This window comes from Lethenteron reissneri, chromosome 48, assembly GCF_015708825.2.
Source record: "Lethenteron reissneri isolate LAM-NWPU_2019-01 chromosome 48, ASM1570882v1, whole genome shotgun sequence".
Classification (NCBI taxonomy): domain Eukaryota; kingdom Metazoa; phylum Chordata; class Hyperoartia; order Petromyzontiformes; family Petromyzontidae; genus Lethenteron; species Lethenteron reissneri.
The window spans coordinates 3,839,699-3,858,634 of record NC_083826.1 but is presented as its reverse complement, the minus strand read 5'-3'; the positions used below and the strand labels follow the sequence as shown (position 1 = coordinate 3,858,634).

Sequence of the window (18,936 nt, the reverse complement as noted above, 5' to 3'; positions counted from 1 at the left end):
AACAGATGTTAGTGGGCAGGTTGAAGCGATACGTTCTATGGTCTGGGACGCCATGACCACAGTCGCGCTGAGGATCGTCAATTATTATCATTGCCCAGAAAAAAAAACGCACACGAGTCAGCGCCTCCTAGCGGCTCTGTGAATGTGGAGCGCAGCACAATCACTTTCACAGCACGGGGTAAGGGGGCCCACCCCATAGCATCAATCTCGACTTTAGAGCTTTTATGGCTTTATTGGTGATTTCAAAAAGTTTTTTGGTTTGGCCATGTTTGTTTGTTGTAGTACGGAGTTAGACTGATGGCCTTAATCTAAGTTGTCTTGTGGTTGTTGTTGTTTGACTTGCATCCCACTGGGATTTTTGCACAGCGTCGGTGTACGGTGCTTTTTCTGCAATATTTTGCTGTCTTTTCTTGGATTTTCTGTTTGCACATAGTCACATAGTCACTTTAAGATGTTTTCTTGTTCATGTTTTAGTTTTTTGTTTGTTGCGGTTGCACCCGATTCAAGAGCCGAATGGCTCACAGGGCTATACCTAATACATGAAACTGAAGAGCAGCGGTTCCGAACCCTTTCGAGTGTGCGGACCCATTTTCAACCTCCAAACGTTCCGCTGGCTCATGCAACTCAAGGTTGATCTGGAAATAATGACAATGTTTATATCATGTGTTTTGGACATTCATTCATATTTGTTTTATATTTAATTAATAAACCGTAGGTAAACTACCCTAACCCTAAGATCTAAATACCCCCCATACAATGCCCTTTTAGCTGCGTTATATATTTTTCGTTTTGTCACGAGGGGTGTGGGCTGTGTGGTCCGCGGGAATGTTTGCATTGGTTGCGTGGTCCACCCGCCAACACAGTTTGAGATGCACTGCTCTCGAGCAATCACTTGAAATGTACTTAGGCCACGAAGGTCCGTGGCCACTGGTGCAGTTGCACCGCCTGTACACTTGATAGTTACGCGACTCGACACTGAATGTCATTGCTGCCTGTTCTCCACCCTTCCCTCCTACAGTGAACAAGAACCTGCCATTTCCAGAAACTGCAAACTCAACCGTGGCCACTTGCATAGACTGCACGAACACGAGGCAAGCCCCCGCCCCCCCCCAACTCCTGCCCCCCTCCAACTCCCGCGCCATCTTCCCAGACCCCCCCTCCCCCCCGTCTTCCCCTCTCTCCATATGCTCCATGTGTGTGTGCACATTGTCGACTCAGCCTCAATTGAGTACCTCGTGCGGTGTAAAAATATTGCCAACCGGTGTGGTGCTGACCACCCACCCCCTTGTGTGCCATTCCGGCCTTCATATGTGCTCCCTAACAGCACTTGTCCCAACAATCGTGAGGCTAAACTAGGGGATCTTTGTCTTTTGTACACGGGTGTGTGAATATGTTGTGTAATGATAACTGTTTACATTTGTCAGGCACATTTCACCAGTAGGACCCGGTAGGACAGGACGCGTTATTAGAGCAACTTCACATTACAGGGAACTTTAATTACAAATTTCCCTCGCTTTACGTGGGTTTGGCTAACCTATTTATACCTAAAATTCGCAATATGCGGTTTGGATTCACTCAGATTCGGCTGTGCGGTTGACCGACGGACAACATTGTGTGTGTGTTACTGTATGTGTTACTCGGCAGACAGCTGTCTTGGGTGTTTTCACTTTGCACGCCCCTTTATTGGAATGCACCTGTAATAACACGCTGGAGACGGCTTGTGGAATCGGTCCTTTTATTTCACTTCTTTGCAGTTCACAAACACTCCCCGTTGCTGGCAGGCAACGGGAAGCGGGCAGACAGTCACCAGAGACCCACCACCACGTGGCACCCGGAGCCCCACTCGCGCGTGGCCTCTCTCTCTCTCTCTTCTTTCCGTGTCTGACCACGTGTCTCTCCTCTCTCCCCTTATTTAACGCCTGGGTCACGTGGTACACTCCAGCAAATCCTCAATAGCCTGCGCCGAATGTTCCAGATTCCCCATCAACTCCCGGGACCACGCCCCTGACTTGTCTTCCCATTGGCTGAGGCCAAGACCAGCAAAACCAACCACCTAGCTGACATCCCGTGATCACGCCGAGGCCATGCTCCCAGGCTCTCCCCCCATTGGCTGTAAAGCGGGACCGGCAAAGCCGATCACCACGTGAATCCGACATAGGCTCTTATTACACATCTACTGCGTAAAGCGAAGGAAATCTGTACAAAGAAATACGTGGCGATACACTCAGGGTGGCTACGGCAATGAATACTCAGTCGCATTACAACACTCGTGCCCGAGGACCTGTGCTATGGGCACGGCACAGTTTAGGAACAATCCTTACAACCACATTTAGCAATACGATGCAACAGGTTATGGGGATTGTACGTAAGTTTTCACCGAGTGAGTTGAGCTGAAACAATAAATTGACCCGTTAAACGCGTGACAAATTGTTTTGGGCTATGCCGGTGGTGGGTGGCCTTGGCGACACAGATTTGGTCAGATCGTTAAGTGGCCTAACAAAAAAAAATCTATTATGAATCACTGGCTGAGAACACCTACGTACAGTATACATTGTTGGAGAGATTGCTTGGATGGGTCGACCACCATGCACTGCAGGTTGTCATAGGCTGCTGTTGTACCGTACGTCTATGCATCACGCATTTGTAACCTCTTTGTGCTACACAGTGACCCCAACGTGTACGAATGTCTGAACAACACCATTCCGGATTCACTGCTCACCAGTGGATACAGGCCTGGCAGACGATGCAGCAATAAACCTGCAAGTGAGCTCACACGTGTCATGCACCTGCCTTATGCACACCTTACCGCACACTCACCACTCGCTCGCCGCTCGCTCGCATATATCCGCACACCCCAGACTTGGCTAATGAAACTGCCGAATGTTTTCCTTAGTAGCAGTCATGTTTTGTATGAAGCTGACAGATTGCGTTTTTATGGTCGATAAACCCACAGTAATAACATGGGCTGCCTGCTGGATTTGAACCGGTAACCCCTGCAACAAGGGGCGCTAGCGCTTGGCCATCTGGCTTTACGAGCCTCGCTGTGTCATTGTGGACATCACCATGTTTCTGTCCTCGCCCCTCCACCCCCCGCACCCCACGCAGTCAAGTGCAGTCATGGCGGGATAAACGATGCGTGGCAGAATGAGACTGCGACGGGCGGCATCAACAAGGAGACTCTGGAGCCGGAGCTCTCTCCGCACCACTACCATCACGACAAAGCGGGGCAGGTGGCCATGATCGCCACGCGAGACTTCCTCGTCAACTCTGGTGGGACGCAGAGCCAGCTCCACCTAATTACCAACCTCACCACACAGCTCACCACGATCACAGCTGATCACACACACCTCGTCACACTACCTGTACGAGAGTGTGGGGTAGTTGGCGTTGGTAGCATTCCGAAACCTCCTCCTCAACTCTGATGAGACACCGAGAGGGCTCAGCATTAAGGTTAAGGATCAGAGTTTGAGTTAGGGTCAGGGTTAGAGTCAGGGTGAGAGAGTAAGGTTGAGAGTCAGAGTTAAGGTATCCGGGGTGAGGTTCAAGTCAGGGTAACCAGGGGGAAGATCGAGTAAGGGTTAGAGTCATGGTCAGGGTTAGAGCCAGGGTGAGAGAGTCAGGGTGTGAAGTAAAGTAAGGATGGGAGTCAGAGTTAAGGTAGGCGGGGTGCGGTTCGAGTCAGACTTGGGGTTGTCAGGGGTGGACTTGGGATCAGGTCACGGTTTCCCTCATGTGGCGACCCCCTCTCATCACAGCGGGCAGCGTGCTGGAGCAGCTGGGTGAAGAGCTCTTCATGCAGCTGTTCAATCTGGAGCGGCACTCACTTGTCTACGTGGTGGACGTCACGAGCAGCATGGGTGACGACATTGCATTTGTGCGCGACAAGACCAAGGAGATGGTGCTGAACGTGGCCAACAAAACGGAGGCCCCCGAGACATATGTGCTCGTCACCTTCAGTGACCCCGGTACGTGGCCCCCGGGGTTTCTTGGGGCCCCCTCTGCCCCTTTTCCACTGGCACATCCGAGTTGAGCCAACCCAGCTGTCCTAATGGGTGGTTTTTCCGCCGGCCGTTTGCGGAGCCGAGCCGGCACCAAACCGTGATATGCTGCTGGCCTCAAAGATGGCATCTGAATCTGACTCGGGGTCAAGCAGGGGCAGGGGCTCATGACGCATCATCGCATCTGACGTCAGTCAGTACGCCGTGAGAACTTAACACCAGTGTCCGTGTTCTTTATATGTTTGTATTTAAAGTCTGCTACTTTGAAAAACACCCAAAACCACATTGAACCTTTCCTCATTCAGACGGTGGAGAGAGCCAGAGCAGACTGTACGATGGGCAGGAGCTGATCACATTGCTACTCATTCCATTTAGCGTTGGGCATTTGTTTAGAGTTTGTTTAGTATTGACTATTTCATGCCCTCCCACCCAGACCACTCTGTGCAAACAAGGTCATGCTTGGGGTTTGCTGGGGCTCCGTGTTGAGACCCTGCGTTTCCCTCGTGTGTGTGAGTAGATGTTTCCGAACCATTGATCACCAAGGACTGGACAGAGATGTACCAGGCACTGGACTCGCTACAAGTTGGTGGTGGCGGAGACTGCCCTGAGATGGCGCTCACAGCCCTGGAGATTGCGTTGCAGAACTCGCAGCCCGGGTAACCGTGACCTATCGCTCTCCTTTGCTTTATCCCAGGCTCGGCGGCCCTGCTTGTCTTTGTCTACTTGGCCCTGATTGCGGTACCCTCCTGCCTTGAGGCGAATGCTCACCATATCCTCCTTGGTCTTGTCTTTCCGTCTCATCTTTGGTCCACCTCTCGGTTCCTTGCCTTGCACGTCCATCGGCAGAACGCTCCGACCCACATCTGTGGCACCTGTCATCAGGAAGTGTCCCCCACCACTTACCGCACAAGTCAATTGTAATATCACGTCAGGATGGCAGTTCCATGGTTCCTCCGGTAATGTTAACGTTTTTCTTGGCCATCGTTAAAGCATGAATTTGCTTAGAACGACAATCTCCTTTGACCTGTCATGGAATGGCTATATTCTAATCTGGGTGATTAGACTTGTTTACTTATTTATTTTTAGTTGTAGGACTCTTTTTCAGCAGGATCCCACACATCTATTTATTTATTTAATTCCCCCCCCCCCCCAGACAAGTAATGGGTGCTTATACAAGTGGGAGGAAACCGGAGAACCCGGAAGAAACCCATGCCTTGCATGATAGGGACAACGTTCAATCCCCATACAGATGGAAACAGGTGGCGATTAGTCCACTTGCTGTACTGCGTTGTTCTGACGTGCCAGGGTACGGCTCTTCTTCGACGCCGACGGGAAGGGAGTTTCACAACATTTGTGCGGTGATCCACAAATCCTCGGTGCCTCCACCGTGCTGGATTATAGGCCACGTGCAACACAGCCACCACCGCCCGGCTAGAAAAGTTGAAACACGTTTTCTTGGTTGGGGTATGACACGGTTTTCTCGTGTAGGAGTAATGTACGAGTGTAGCCCACTCACCCTTTCTTGTGAGACCTCCAACCTTGGCTGTACACACAGAGCAGTCCTACGGCAGATTTTACAAGAGGTTCTGGAGGCATCGAAGATGCTTGGTTGTCTTCTCTCTCACAAGGCCTTTGTCTTTAACTCCAATTATTATCACTGCTAAATACAGCACACATTCAGTCGAAGTTGGAATCTTGCTGCCATGTCTGGGGTGGAGCACCCAGTTCCTACCTCACTGCACTGGCTAGAATTTAGAGTAAAGCAGTCAGGGTGATGGATGATATCTCGGCCTCGCTGTGCGCTGCGTTGCACCGCTAGTCGAGTAGATAACCTTGCGTTCAATAAACCCTCGGAGCCAGGATGAACGTCCAACTCCAATCGTCATTTATTGATTGTAACAAGGTAAAACTGGTGAGAAAACACAGATACAGCATCTGTTATAATCCGGAAACACCAACACAATGAACACCACAGCATCAGAACATTGTCTTAGATAACAATAGATCCTGGACGGACCAGGCCCCTACATTACCACTGAACAACTAGACAAAGCACAAGCCGGTGCGTTGCATACAGGCACATCGTGTATTCATTCCACTGCACCCCAAATGTACAGCATTACACATAACACTAAACTGTGGATGAGATACTTCGTCATCTTTACTCTCAGGATCGCAACATAGGCACAAGTCTGACTCGACCTACTAAATCACACGTAACATCCACAATAAGGAAAGTCGCAGGCTTCGTTACTAACTAGGCCTCGTATTTACTACAACAACTTAACGGCACCAATAAGGCATTTACATCACTATAACGGTCATTCCAACATTACAACAGCATTGCCAATATTATAGGAATATAAACAAACTTACAGATAATGCTTCTTAAGCTCCCACAATGGACAAGTGCGGCTGTGGTCTCACTGAGATGCGATGCGTGCCGCCATCTTGACTTATCTGTGTAATGGCCGACGCCCGCGTGGTACAGTGGAAATCTAAAATCGTCACTTCCTGGTCACGTGACCAAAATTAGCATAAAAAAACAGGAACTCCCTGTGAACGCACGCTCCACATCTGCCGTGAGGCAAAACAGATGATGAAGAACTCACGAATGGACTCCAGTGACTCGCTCATCAGCGGTCAGTCACCTCTTTATTGCTCTTCTATTGCTAACATGGTTACTGTTACTGCGAACTTCACGACTTAATTCCTCCATCCATGTTGAGGACTTGGTCTACAAAACTGTTTCCCTCTCATCCACACTGTGTCCAACCTCCACACTGCAGGTCAGAACACATTCGCTTACCCACCCACTCAATCGTTCACTCACTCACCGACTCACTCGCCACTCTGCGGGTCACCTCACTTCTCTTCATGCTTCTTCCCTCACACTGCTCCACTTGGGAATTTCTTCCCATCATCTTCCCCCTCCCAAGCTCTTACAATAATTAAACTTGCAAAAATTATAATAAACGTGTCAACTGGTGTCTTTGACAACTTTGACAGTGCCATTTTGTTGCTGGCTGCTTGACGTTTTTGTCACCTTTGGGATCACTGCGACCTTGTGACCTCGACTGTCATGCCTACAGGTCGGATATTTACCTGTTCACGGATGCGGGAGCAAAGGACGAGGCGGAGAAGAAGGATGCAGTGCAGGCGCTGTTAGAGAGCACGGATTCACGGCTGCATGTGTTCAACACGGGGTCCTACTGTATGGCCCGAACACAGCGAGACCTCTACTCACGCGGTACCACGCACAGCTCCCTCAACCCTCACTTGCCCAGCCCTCACCAAACTCACGACACTCGCCTTGTCTCTCAACAAGGTGTCCTACACTCGGATACACTCACCGATACCCACACTCACTGAACTTCTTACACTCGCCTTGCCTCAACAGGATTGCATAGTGATCCTGCCCTCACTCGCCCTCTCTTTCCATTGCCCACTCTCCCCTTATATCACCTATGCATGTTCACCCTTATCTCTGCACCCTCTCCCAACTGCACCATCACCAACCCCTCCCTCCTCCTCCCCAACTCCCCCCCCCCCCCCCCCGAACAGCCAGCGAGCCACGTCAGAACATATACGAGACCCTCACAGCGCTGTCGGGTGGCCAGTATATCCTGACGACCAAGGACGAGCTGGCCGACGTGCTGGGCATCTTGGAGCTGAGCCTAAACGCGGCGCCCGTCTCCGTGCGTTACGTGGAGGTCACGACCCCGGACCCCGTGACCTTCCCCGTGGACTCGTCGCTGTCCGAAATCGCCGTGTCCGTGAGCGGCCCGGCCTCCTTCACTGTGGAGCTGTTCCTTCCCTCAGGTACCGCCTCCATTGCACGGCAGCAATGACTGCGTTGTTAGTCACACACCTGGCTTTGCTCGTCCCCAAACCAGATTCTGATATCTTGTGAGGCCAGCGTAGTTCTGGCTCGGTTCAGAAAACAGCCAGTGGAAAAACACCTATACCATGAACACCCCCACGCTGGCTCAGCCCAGATGTGCCAGTGAAAAAGAAGTATAACACGCACACTTCTTCTGTTATAGTACACAGCCAGGCTGTGTCCCACACACCAACAGACAAAGGTCCCCCATGTAACCTACACAGGCTGTTAGGGCAAGTGCTGTTAGCGAGCATCTATAAAGACTGGCGCACGAAGGGGCGGTGTGGCCAGTGCCATGCCCAGGCCCGTGCGGACGTTTACTCACTGCACACCAGGTACTCGTTTACATTTCAGTTGACCTCGAGAGAGGCCCAGAACCGGTTCAGACGATCGCTAGCAACTGATGTCGGCCGTGCTCCCATCCCGTCGTCAGGTGATCTGGCCACCGACGTGGAGGAGCTCGTGTCCTCCAGCCAGAACATCGTGCGCAGGGTGACCTCGGTGACCCCGGGCATCTGGACGGTCAAAGTCACGGGGTCGTCGGGGCCTCACCTGGTGAAGGTGACCGGGCGGAGCCTGGTCGACTTCACTGCTCAGCTGCTGCAGCGGACGAACGGGTTCATGCTGCCGATTCCGGGGCGCCCCGTCACGGGTACGGCGCGCGGGGTGACGGTGGTCGGTCACGTGGGGTGTGCGTGGGTGTATGTGGTGGTAGTGCATGTGGCATGTGTGATGATCAATTAGGGTCTTTGGCAATATTTTCAGGAGCCAGATGTCAATGTCCAGGTCTGCTGGCCACAACCAGAGAGCTTGAGCCGAGAGAGTTTGTGTAGTTTTGCTGTTCTTCCTCCGTTGAAGGAGCACAGACTACATTGGATTTACTAAATGGTCCATAATTTGGGTTGCATGGCCACAGTCATACTACTTTCGCTTGTCGTTAATGTGTTCTACATATCTCAATGGGTCTCTGTGTATCTCTATGGGTCTCTGGGTTTCCTATATGGTCGGTCCATAGTTTGGCTTACATGGCCACAATCGCACCATTGTGGCGTGTGTCTTTAATTTTCCATTTATGAAGATGTGCGGACCGTGCTGGTGATGTTCTGATGCGGTTAATGTTAACACCAGTGTCCTTGCAAGGTTTTAAGAGTGATTGATAACATGGTGAGTGTATGTGCGGTGTGACATGGTGTGGTGTGGTGTGATGTGGCGCAATGCAGTGTAACACAGTGCGACATGTAACATGTCAACATGTCACGTGGTGTAACGTCAATGCGATGCAGTGTAGTGTGTTGTGACGTGGTGTGACGCAGTGTTATTGTGATGTGGCGTGAAGTGTTCCATGTGGTGACATGGTGTGACGTGGTGTAACGTAAGTATGATGCAAAGTGTTGTGATGTGATGTAAAGTGTTGTGACGTGGTGTGATGCTGTGTGGCGAGACAGGTGAGCCGTATCAGCTGTGGGTGAAGCCGATGGGCAGCGTGGCTGGTTACTCCATGTCCAGTGTCCGTCTGCTCTCCGACATGGGCAACCTCGAGTACCTGGTCTCACCCACCGAATCCGAGTTCGGGGTCCCCCTGCAATTCAATGACCCCATGGTGAGCATTGGAGTCAGGGAGGGGACACGGGGATCAGGGGTGATCGGAAGGGATCGGGTGGGTGGGGGGTGGATCAGAGTAGAGCTGTGATATGTCTACTTTATGATTCATAAGTAATTGCTTTTCCAGTTAGGAATATGTGCGATAAGATCTTACGCTACCCGACACGCAAACTATTAATCTTTCAGTTCGCTCACCAGTGAGTTGGTGAACAACTCTGCATTCCCATCCAATTCAGGAAGTAATTCCGATTTTCAAGGAGTTTAGTTTGATTTTCTGGATCTGGTCCCGAAGATGATCGAAGCAGTTGGAGGGGAAGAGAAGCGTCGCGTCTCTAATTGAGCTAAATCTGGCTGTGAGAATTGCGGTTCAACTAACTCGTTACACAATGTCATGGCTTAGAGGGGGTGGGGAGGGGGGGTGGTCTTCATCCAACAGCGGCTAGATTGTGGCTGATGCTGCGGATGCTGGTTTGCAGGCGTTCATGGTGGAGGTGTGCGGCTCAGATCCGGAAGGCCTCCAGTTCTGCCGCATACACATGCAGCTCACGACCGTGCAGAGCTTCCGTCTCGCCCAGCTCAACTTCGAGGAAGGTGGGGCACAGGATCAGAATCACCCTCATTATCCACCTCTCATCGTAGTCACTTGTAATCCATCCTCCATCACTCATAGTCCATCAACGTAATCAGTTATATATAGTCACTTACTCACACGTATAGTCCACCCTCGTAGTCACTCACCTATATAGACCAGAGGTCGCAAACGGGTTTTGATTCCTTACCCGTACCTGTACCCGGCCGCGCCAGGGTTGCAAACGGGTACCCGTACCCGATACCCGGCCGGGTATGGGTAGCCGGGTATCGGGTAGGGTACGGGTATCGGGTACCCGATTGCGACCTGTGATATAGACGTTTACTCGTATAGTAACTCATTCATATAGTGACCATCGCAGTTACTCATGTATAGTCACTCACCTAGTCCACACTCCACCAACAAAGTCATTCACTCAGTCCACCTTCAGAGTCCACCGTCGTACTAATTCTCATAGTCACTCAGAGTGCATCACACAGTCACACCACGTACGTGATGATGGTGAACGCCATAGGGGGACAACCTTCATCCAGCAGTGGATAGATTCTGACCCACGCACATCCGCTGACACTGGATGCCATGTCTCCTGTGTCTCCCGTGTCGCCCACGTCTCCCACGATGCCCGGGTTTCCCTTGACGCCCGTGGTACCCGTGCCACCCACATCTCCCGAATCTCCCACGTCTTCCGTGTCGCCCACGTCTCCCGTGACGCTCGTGTCTCGCCACTCTCCCGTGGCGCCTGCGTCTCTAGCCACGCGGCAGCCTGGTGTGGAGGTGTCCCTCTCTGTGGTCCTGGAGAACCACGGCGTTGCGGCGTCATCCTTCTCAGTGTCAGCGCGTGACGAGCTGGGCTGGGCGAGTGCCGTGAGCCCCAGCAGCGCCGTGCTGGCACCGGGGACGACCGCCAAACTCATCGTGACCGTGGCAGCACCGCGGCACATCACCGAGTTCACCAGCAAGTGAGCGGGCGAGCAGCGCGGGTGCAATGGCATCAGAGACCATCGCCACGTACACAACATCATCACTGACGTCACGAAGCACAATGACATCCCTGAGATCATTAGACACACGATTACATCACCACATCATCATCGACATCACTGCACACACACTCCGTGTTCATGTGCGTGCCTGTGCACGTGTGCCTGCCTGTGTGTGCGGTAGTGTAGCGGTTATTGCGCGGCGCTACGAATCCGGCGTCCCGAGTTTGATTGTCGCTCATGGCCAACACCACTGATAGTGATTATCTGGACCAGTCACGGGATTCTCCTAGGTAGACTCAGCCTCAAATGAGTATCTAGTGCGGTGTGCACTACACATTGCCATTGGAGAGACAAAGGCGGCCGGGCGTGGTGCTGGCCACCCACCCCCTCATGTATCGTTTCGGCCTTCATAGGTGTTCGCTAACAGCACTTACCCCAACAGTCTGTTAAGGCTATATGGGTGATCTTTGTTTTGTGTGTGAACCTACCTGTGTGTGTGCGCCTGCCTGTGTACCTAAAATTGCACCGAGCAAGACACAAGCGCCGAGGAGATGTCTCCACCACTGAGTGGTGAACGGCGGTTGTTATTGTAATTTCCTTTGCGTTTGTGTACCTACCTGAGCATGTGTGTGCCTGCCTGTGTGTATGTTCCTACATGTGCATGTGCTTGCCTGTGTGCACGTACCTACTTGTACGTGTGTTAATAGATATGCCTGTACCTACCTGTGCGTGTGTACCTACCTGTATGTGTGTGCGCACCTGTTTGTGCGTATGTGTGTGCCTACCTGTGCGTGCTTGCAGCATGCTGCGCGTCACTGCCGAGAGCGTGGATTCTCCGGACTCCTCCTACACCCTCAGCATCCCCCTGAGCGTCTTCAACGCGCCAGTGGAGGTGAGAAACGAAGACATCGCTCACCGGAGCACGACAACACTCACTACATTGCTCACGACTTACATCCCTCACTCCAACACTCAGTCATTCCTCTATCCCTTACTCACATCACTCACTGCCAGTACTACAATACTGAATAACCATTTGCGCCTTTGAGGAAAGCATAATACAATTAATAAGCAGAAAATGTGCATGCTTTACAAATCCGTCTGTCCACATAGAAAATATAAAAGTAATTTTACACATCCTATCAGCCGCACTGACTTCTGGTAGCACATAAATTGAGCAGCATTGGTTCAGCACATTCGGTGTCAATGTAGAGAGACGCATGTATGAAGAAGAATTATTGTAGATTTGAAGTTTTCGTGACTGCAAGGATGCATACTATTTGCTTCTTTCGGTAAAATCACGTAGGTGAAAATAAAAAATAGTAATAAAAAATTATATAATAAAATAAAAAATGTATTAAAATAAAATTACATGAAAATAACTAAATTAAATCGTGACGTTTCGGAAGCAACACAAGCCTCCATCATCAGGTAGGACACCCACAGCAAGAAATAATTTGCTGGAGCGGACAAGAGCTGCTCGTAACAAGATATTATATAAGGCAAGAGGGGTGGGGGGGAGGAGCCAGGGGGGCGGGGGTGTGGAGGGGGGAGGGGTTGAGTGCCACCAACCAATCACCAACGGCCGATGAGAACAATGCCGGAGCTGGGAGAGGTGCTGGGGACGGGAGGGGGGTGTGGAGTAGGGAGGGGGGAGTGGGGGGAAACGACATCGCCGGTGTGACACACAATGCCGGAGTGGTGCACTGAGTGGGTCTGGGGGGTGTAGTAGAGTGTTGAAGAGACTGGAGATACGGGTATGAAAGAAACTAAAAGAAGACTAAGATTTTACCTGGTTGATAACATCCTACCAATGATTGCTCAATTTGAATCCATCTTCTCGGTTAAAGTTATGTCTATGTTTGTATATCTGGATGGCTTCATGGACAAATCTCTGGTGGTATCCAGACGGCTTGCAGAGCACTTTGGTGTCGGAGAAAACAATATCATGAGAGCCCACCGCATTGTAGCAGTGATCAGCCACAGTGGAAGAATTCGTCCTGCCGTGTTTCAAATCTGCCTTGTGCTCGCGAATACGGTCTGATATGTGTCGTTTCGTTTCCCCAATGTAACAATCACCACAAATGCAATTCAGTTTGTAGACTCCAGGGTACTGCAAGTCAGGAATGACATCCTTTACGAATGGGATCAGATCACGGATTTTGTGCACTGTACTGAATCGGACCTGGATCTTGTGTTTAAGATTTTGGAAATCTTTTTGGTACCGCCTGCTATGTATGGCAGCGTGATGGTTTTGATCGGAGTCTCAGGAGGTTGTCTCTCTATGGTTGGAGAAACAGCTTTGCGGATAATCTGGTCCGAATATCCATTCATCTTTAGGGTCCGGTGTACATGTTCTAATTCACTGGTCAGATGGTGTTGGTCAGAAATGCAGTGGGCCCTATGGTGTAGTGTTTTGATGCGGGAATTCTTCTGTGCCGGATGGTGGTGGGAATCAGGTTTCAGATAGGAATCTGTGTGGGTGGCCTTCCTGTAGACAGAATGTCCCAAAGAGCCATTGGGCCTCCTCTCAAACAGAACATCCAAGAATAGTAGTTTGCCATCTTTCTCCACTGCCATGGTGAATTTGATGGATGGGTGTATGGAGTTAATGTGGCCGAGAAATTGGTTCAATGCTGGTAGGCCATGTGGCCAAATGACGAAAGTGTCATCCACATATCTCTTCCACAGGGAAGGATGCAGGGTGGATGTTTGGATGGAGTCTGTTTCAAATTTCTCCATGAAAACATTGGCTATCACTGGTGACAAGGGGGAACCCACGGGAGTACCCTCATTTTGTTTGTAGAAAGTACCATTCCAGGTGAAGTACGTGTTGGTAAGGCAGTGCCTAACCAGCGTAGGGACATCAGGGTTCAGTCCATGTTGGACTAAGTCTTCAATTATTGCTATGGTGTCAAGCACCGGAACCTTGGTGAATAGAGAAACCACATCATAGCTGACGAGGACATCATCAGGGGACAGTGAAATGTCCTTGATTAGAGAGACCAAGTGAGTTGAGTTGAGTACCGCTGAAGTGGTCTTGGCAGTAAAGGGAAGCAAAGTATCCGACAGAAAACGGGCTAGTTTGTAGGTAGGCGAGTTGATCGTGGACATGATGGGCCGCAGTGGGGTACCTTCTTTATGGATCTTCAGAAGACCATAGAGTCTGCGTGGTCTAGCAGCCGAAGGTTTTAGGGAGAGCCATTTGACTGGTTCGATTAGAGAAGTCGAACTGGTAATGATCTTGTTGGTTTTTGTAGTTAGGCTATTAGTAGGATCTTTATTGATTTTGGAGTAGCTGCCATCATTGAGCAGGTCCTGGATTTTGTTGTTGTATGTGGTTTTATCCATGATGACAGTGGCATTGCCCTTGTCGGCCGAGAGGATGACTATGTCATCCCTCTTTTTCAAATTTGCGAGTTCAGAGCGCTCGTTTTTGCTGATGTTACTAATGGGTTTCTTAGCATTTTTGAGGATAGTGGCAATTTCTGGTGGTATACGTGTAAAAACATTTGTCATTCGCGTCTAACTTGCACACGGTTAACTGGCAACTCCAATATAAATTATACCACCTCCCATAATTTGTGATTGGAACATCTTTTCCTCCTTGTCGTCACCCAGATCCCGGACACGTCCCCCCTTGCGGTGCGAGAGCTGGCGCGGGATGTATCGGCGTGTACGGCGGAGGTGCAGCACGGGGGTGAGGCACTGTGCTCGGGGAGCAGCTGGAGCGTGGACGTCGAAGCCATCGACGCCGAGACGGAGGAACCCCTCACAGTGAACATCGCTCTTGGGGACAGAAAGGCGCTGCTAACTGTGGGCAGCATCGACGGAGTCTACAAGATTAATTATAGGTGTGGGGATGGACACACACGGGGAGAAGGTGGGGGGCGGCGGGGGTTGATGGAGAGGGGTGAGGTGGGAGATAGCAGGGCAGGGTAAACGGGGAAGGTGGGAGACAGAGGACACTGGAAGATGGGGGGACAATAAGATGTGCGAGGAAATAGGAAGATAAGGGAATACAGAGACAGTTGGAGACTGGGCACGCGAGGGGACGGGAACAGTGGGAGACGTGGGACGCATGGAGATGGGACAGTGTGGATGAGACGAAACAGTCATGTCTCGTAAACCAATTCCTCAGTATTGGTGAAGGAATCAATGAGTGAGCGTGTGAGTGAGTGGATGGTGTTTGAGCAATTAGGTGAGTGTGGGTGAGTAGATGAGTCAGTGAGTTGTTCTGGTGGTTGAACACTGATATTGAGACGAAACAGTCAAGTGTCTGCTAGAGACCGATACCTCGACCGGGGCGGAAGGAATCGACGAGTAAAGTCCACGGTAACCAAGGTGGTAACGACATAATTGTGACCTCTCACTCCCTACCCCTCACCCTGTGCCCGCTCACCTCGTCTCTCCCTGGGCCCCGCAGGTCCCCGTGCTGCAGCCCATGGGTGAAGCTGGACGTGAGTGATTTCACGGGGAACCTGGGGCGCTACTCTCTCGACTTCGCCGAGCCGATGCCGACATAGGACGGCAGCAGGACGGTAAGGATGCACCCACACCACTATGTGCGGTCCGCTCTCCGATAGCTCGAGTCATCGCTTGCTGCACCGAGTAATCACACGAGCATGTAGGTGCATGAAGAGACATTCGGCCTCTTTACGCTTTAAATATAGGATCTGCCTGGTCAACATCAAATCTGGGTGTCTTTTAGTTGGTTCACATTGGCTTTGTGAGAGATATATAGTACTGCTGACAGCCTGGGTGTGAATCGCGGTTTCAGCCACCAGTGACTAAACTGGGTTCTCAAGTGTAGTGGGTTGGTTTTACATAGACTCATAGATTGCATAGAGATTCAAAGACCCACATAGGCTAATAAGTGTTTAAAGCAGGTTATCAAGTGTAGCGAGTAGATGGGCTCTTCTTCGTCACCAATGACTTAAATAGAGACTCAGCAGACTTACGTAGAGACCAATAGACTCACAGGAGACTCATAGATTCCCACAGAGATGTATAGATGCACACAGAGACTCATAGTCTCACACAGACAAAAGTGGTGATTAACCCAGGTTCTCAAGTAAAGCAGATTGATTGTCTCAGCCCGGTTATAAATTGCTAATACAGTATAGAGACTCGTAAACTTACACAGAGACCCATAGACTCGCACGAGATCCATAGCTTCACACAGACACATAGATTCACACAGACTAAATAGTGATTAACCCGGGTTCTCAAGCGGAGCGAGTTGATGGTCTCAGTCCGGTCACCACTGGCTAACCACGTGTACCCGGCAGGTGATGGTGATCGCCTTGTCGGTGGTGAGCGTGGTGCTGCTCGTCATACTCATCGCGCTGGGAGTGGTCATCGGACGATACTGCTTCCGCTCCAAGAAGGGGGTGCAGCAGGATGCTACGCCCAGCATCATCACCAACCCCTGGGCCAAGCCCATGCAGCGCCCTGATATGAAATAGCAACATCCAGCACAATCTACACACACCGCAATCTACACCCAGCACACTCAGCCTACATCGAGCAAACCCCCCCCCCCCTTTCCTGGCGAGTTATTTTGCTCCTGTCTCCCATGCTCTGAAATCGCCGTGATTTTGAATAAAGGATATTAGAAGTTGTGCTGCGGTGGTGTGGTGCTATGCACCTCATACAAACATACCAATCTCACACACTCCTATCTTGTACTCACACGGATACAGACTCCTATCACCTACGATTAGCATGGTTGGCTAAATATAGTGCGAAAGAAGTTCAACATGATGTACATACATATCACACTTCCATCACACACACAACTCCTGTGTTCGGATGCCACTGGAGCTATGAAAACGAAATTATTTAGAACTGCTTTTTGTGTTGTTTGTTCTTTCCCCGCACATCCGATTAGCACGGTTTGCTACGTACGGTGCGAAAGAAGTTAATCTCTCAGAGTTTTGCATACACTCCCATCACACACACTCCTATAAAAGATATCCCGTTTAGCCTTAACAGACTTTAGGAACAAGTTATGTTCGCGAGCACATATGAAAACCGGCATGGCACACGAGGGGGAGTGTGGCCAGCACCATGCCCAGCTGCCTTTGTATCCCAAGTAGCAATGTTTACACACCACCCCAGTTACTATTTTGTCGTCATGGTGTTGACCATGAGCGGGAATCATACCTGGGTCACCTGGTTCATAGAGCAGCAAGATAACCGCTACACTACCACTCCCTACCAATACCAATACCCGCCATTCGCCACTAAGTGATGGTAACGTCACTACGGCCCCTATCCTAGGCCTGCACTTTGAGGCCACGTGAAGTAGAGTGTTTGGTGGCACAAAATACTTAGCACACTCCAGGTTTAGCAACAGTGCCCCAACTCCTCTGAGTGAGCAGCAATCACCAGATCATTAGCATACGTAACATGGTTGACTAATAGGGAGCCATCCCCGACCGCACCCGGGCATCGATCAGCCTCCCATTGTATCTGTACCAGATGGGAATTCCTTCGGGACAGCCCTGGAAAGCTGGAACTACGTGGTCAAAGATGGTGTTAAATAATGTGGGAGCCAGAGGACATCCATGTCCCACCCCAAAGTGAACAGGGAATGGCTCCGACTCCTGGCCACGTAGCTTTACCTGGGCCTGGACACCATCATGAAGGGCCCTTAATGATTGTCAGCAGAGAGTTCGGGACTCCGAAAGCACGAAGAACCACCCATAGTCCTGGCCTGTTGATGGTATCATAGGCCTTTACCAGGTCAATAAAGCATAGATGTAGGTATTGTTGGAATTCCCTACACCTCTGGCTAAAGCAGATGGACAGAAAATATGGACCGCTCCCAACACCAATAATAACAATACCCCGCCATTCGCCACTAAGTGACGGTGACGTCCCCACAGGGTCTGTGCCAGGCCAGGTGCACTTTGAGGTCACATGAAGTGTCGAAGGCTCGCCGACAGGAGGTATCAGGACAGACCCAGCAGGTGCAATTGGGTTGGCTGACTGAGATGACCGGTGGATGCCCACCACCAGCTGTACCACCTACAACAACCGCCATTTTCCACTAAGTGCCGGTGACGTCACCACAACGCTTGTGCCAGGCCATGTGCACCTTGAGGCCACGTGAAGTGTCGAACGCCCGCTGGCAGGAGGTCACGGGGCAGACCCAGGTGCCACGGGTCGACTGACTGAGATGACCGAGATGAGTGGCTGATGCACCACCTGTGCCCCCGACTGTGCCAACTTGCTGTGCTTTAGCCACCCGGCGCTCCGCTCGTTGTTGTGAGCGTCGCTCCTCTGCCCTCCGTTGTTGTTGTTGGAGGTCAACTGCTTCCGACTGCCCAGTAGTGTCCTTCACGAGCCTCCTCCACCTACACACAGACACGCACGCACGTGTCTCACACACACTCCCATCCCACACGGCCCACACGCACGTCACGTGACGTCAACACGTCCTTGTCACATTCCCCAGTTCACACGCGCTGCCCCCTCCGCGATTGGCCGCTGAGCGCCACGTGACCGCGCTCTCAACACCGCCTCCATGCGGAAGTGAACTGGGAAAATCAAACGCGGTGACGCGCACCCCGAGGCGGGTCCCCTTTCACCGGGGTCTCCCTCACCCCCTCGCCGCCTCGCTCCCTCACCCCCTCGCTCCCTCACTCCCTCACCCCCTCGCCGCCTCACCCCCTCGCCCCCTCGCTCCCTCACCCCCTCGCCGCCTCACCCCCTCGCCCCTCACCCCCTCGCTCGACCCCTCGCTCCCTCACCCCCTCGCCGCCTCACCCCCTCGCCCCTCACCCCCTCGCTCGCTCGACCCCTCGCTCCCTCACCCCCTCGCCGCCTCACCCCCTCGCCCCCTCGCTCCCTCACCCCCTCGCTCGACCCCTC

The 18,936-nt window shown here is 51.5% G+C and overlaps 1 protein-coding gene across 5 annotated transcripts in view; it reads left to right on the top strand.

Moving 5' to 3' along the window:
• The window catches only part of LOC133354619 (von Willebrand factor A domain-containing protein 7-like), a 28,845-nt gene extending 12,166 nt beyond the window's left edge, over positions 1-16,679 (top strand). For all 5 annotated transcript variants that reach the window (XM_061571612.1, XM_061571614.1, XM_061571613.1 and 2 more), the window contains 15 exons: positions 1,019-1,091; positions 2,666-2,763; positions 3,106-3,270; positions 3,756-3,965; positions 4,516-4,654; positions 7,091-7,248; positions 7,563-7,820; positions 8,315-8,533; positions 9,327-9,481; positions 9,960-10,074; positions 10,824-11,031; positions 11,857-11,947; positions 14,677-14,909; positions 15,482-15,596; positions 16,347-16,679. In XM_061571612.1, coding sequence (XP_061427596.1) covers positions 1,019-1,091; positions 2,666-2,763; positions 3,106-3,270; positions 3,756-3,965; positions 4,516-4,654; positions 7,091-7,248; positions 7,563-7,820; positions 8,315-8,533; positions 9,327-9,481; positions 9,960-10,074; positions 10,824-11,031; positions 11,857-11,947; positions 14,677-14,909; positions 15,482-15,581 — 2,222 coding nt within the window. In that variant the 3' untranslated portion in view covers positions 15,582-15,596; positions 16,347-16,679. The remainder of the gene's footprint in view (positions 1-1,018; positions 1,092-2,665; positions 2,764-3,105; positions 3,271-3,755; positions 3,966-4,515; positions 4,655-7,090; positions 7,249-7,562; positions 7,821-8,314; positions 8,534-9,326; positions 9,482-9,959; positions 10,075-10,823; positions 11,032-11,856; positions 11,948-14,676; positions 14,910-15,481; positions 15,597-16,346) is intronic.
• The last annotated feature ends 2,257 nt before the right edge of the window (positions 16,680-18,936 follow it).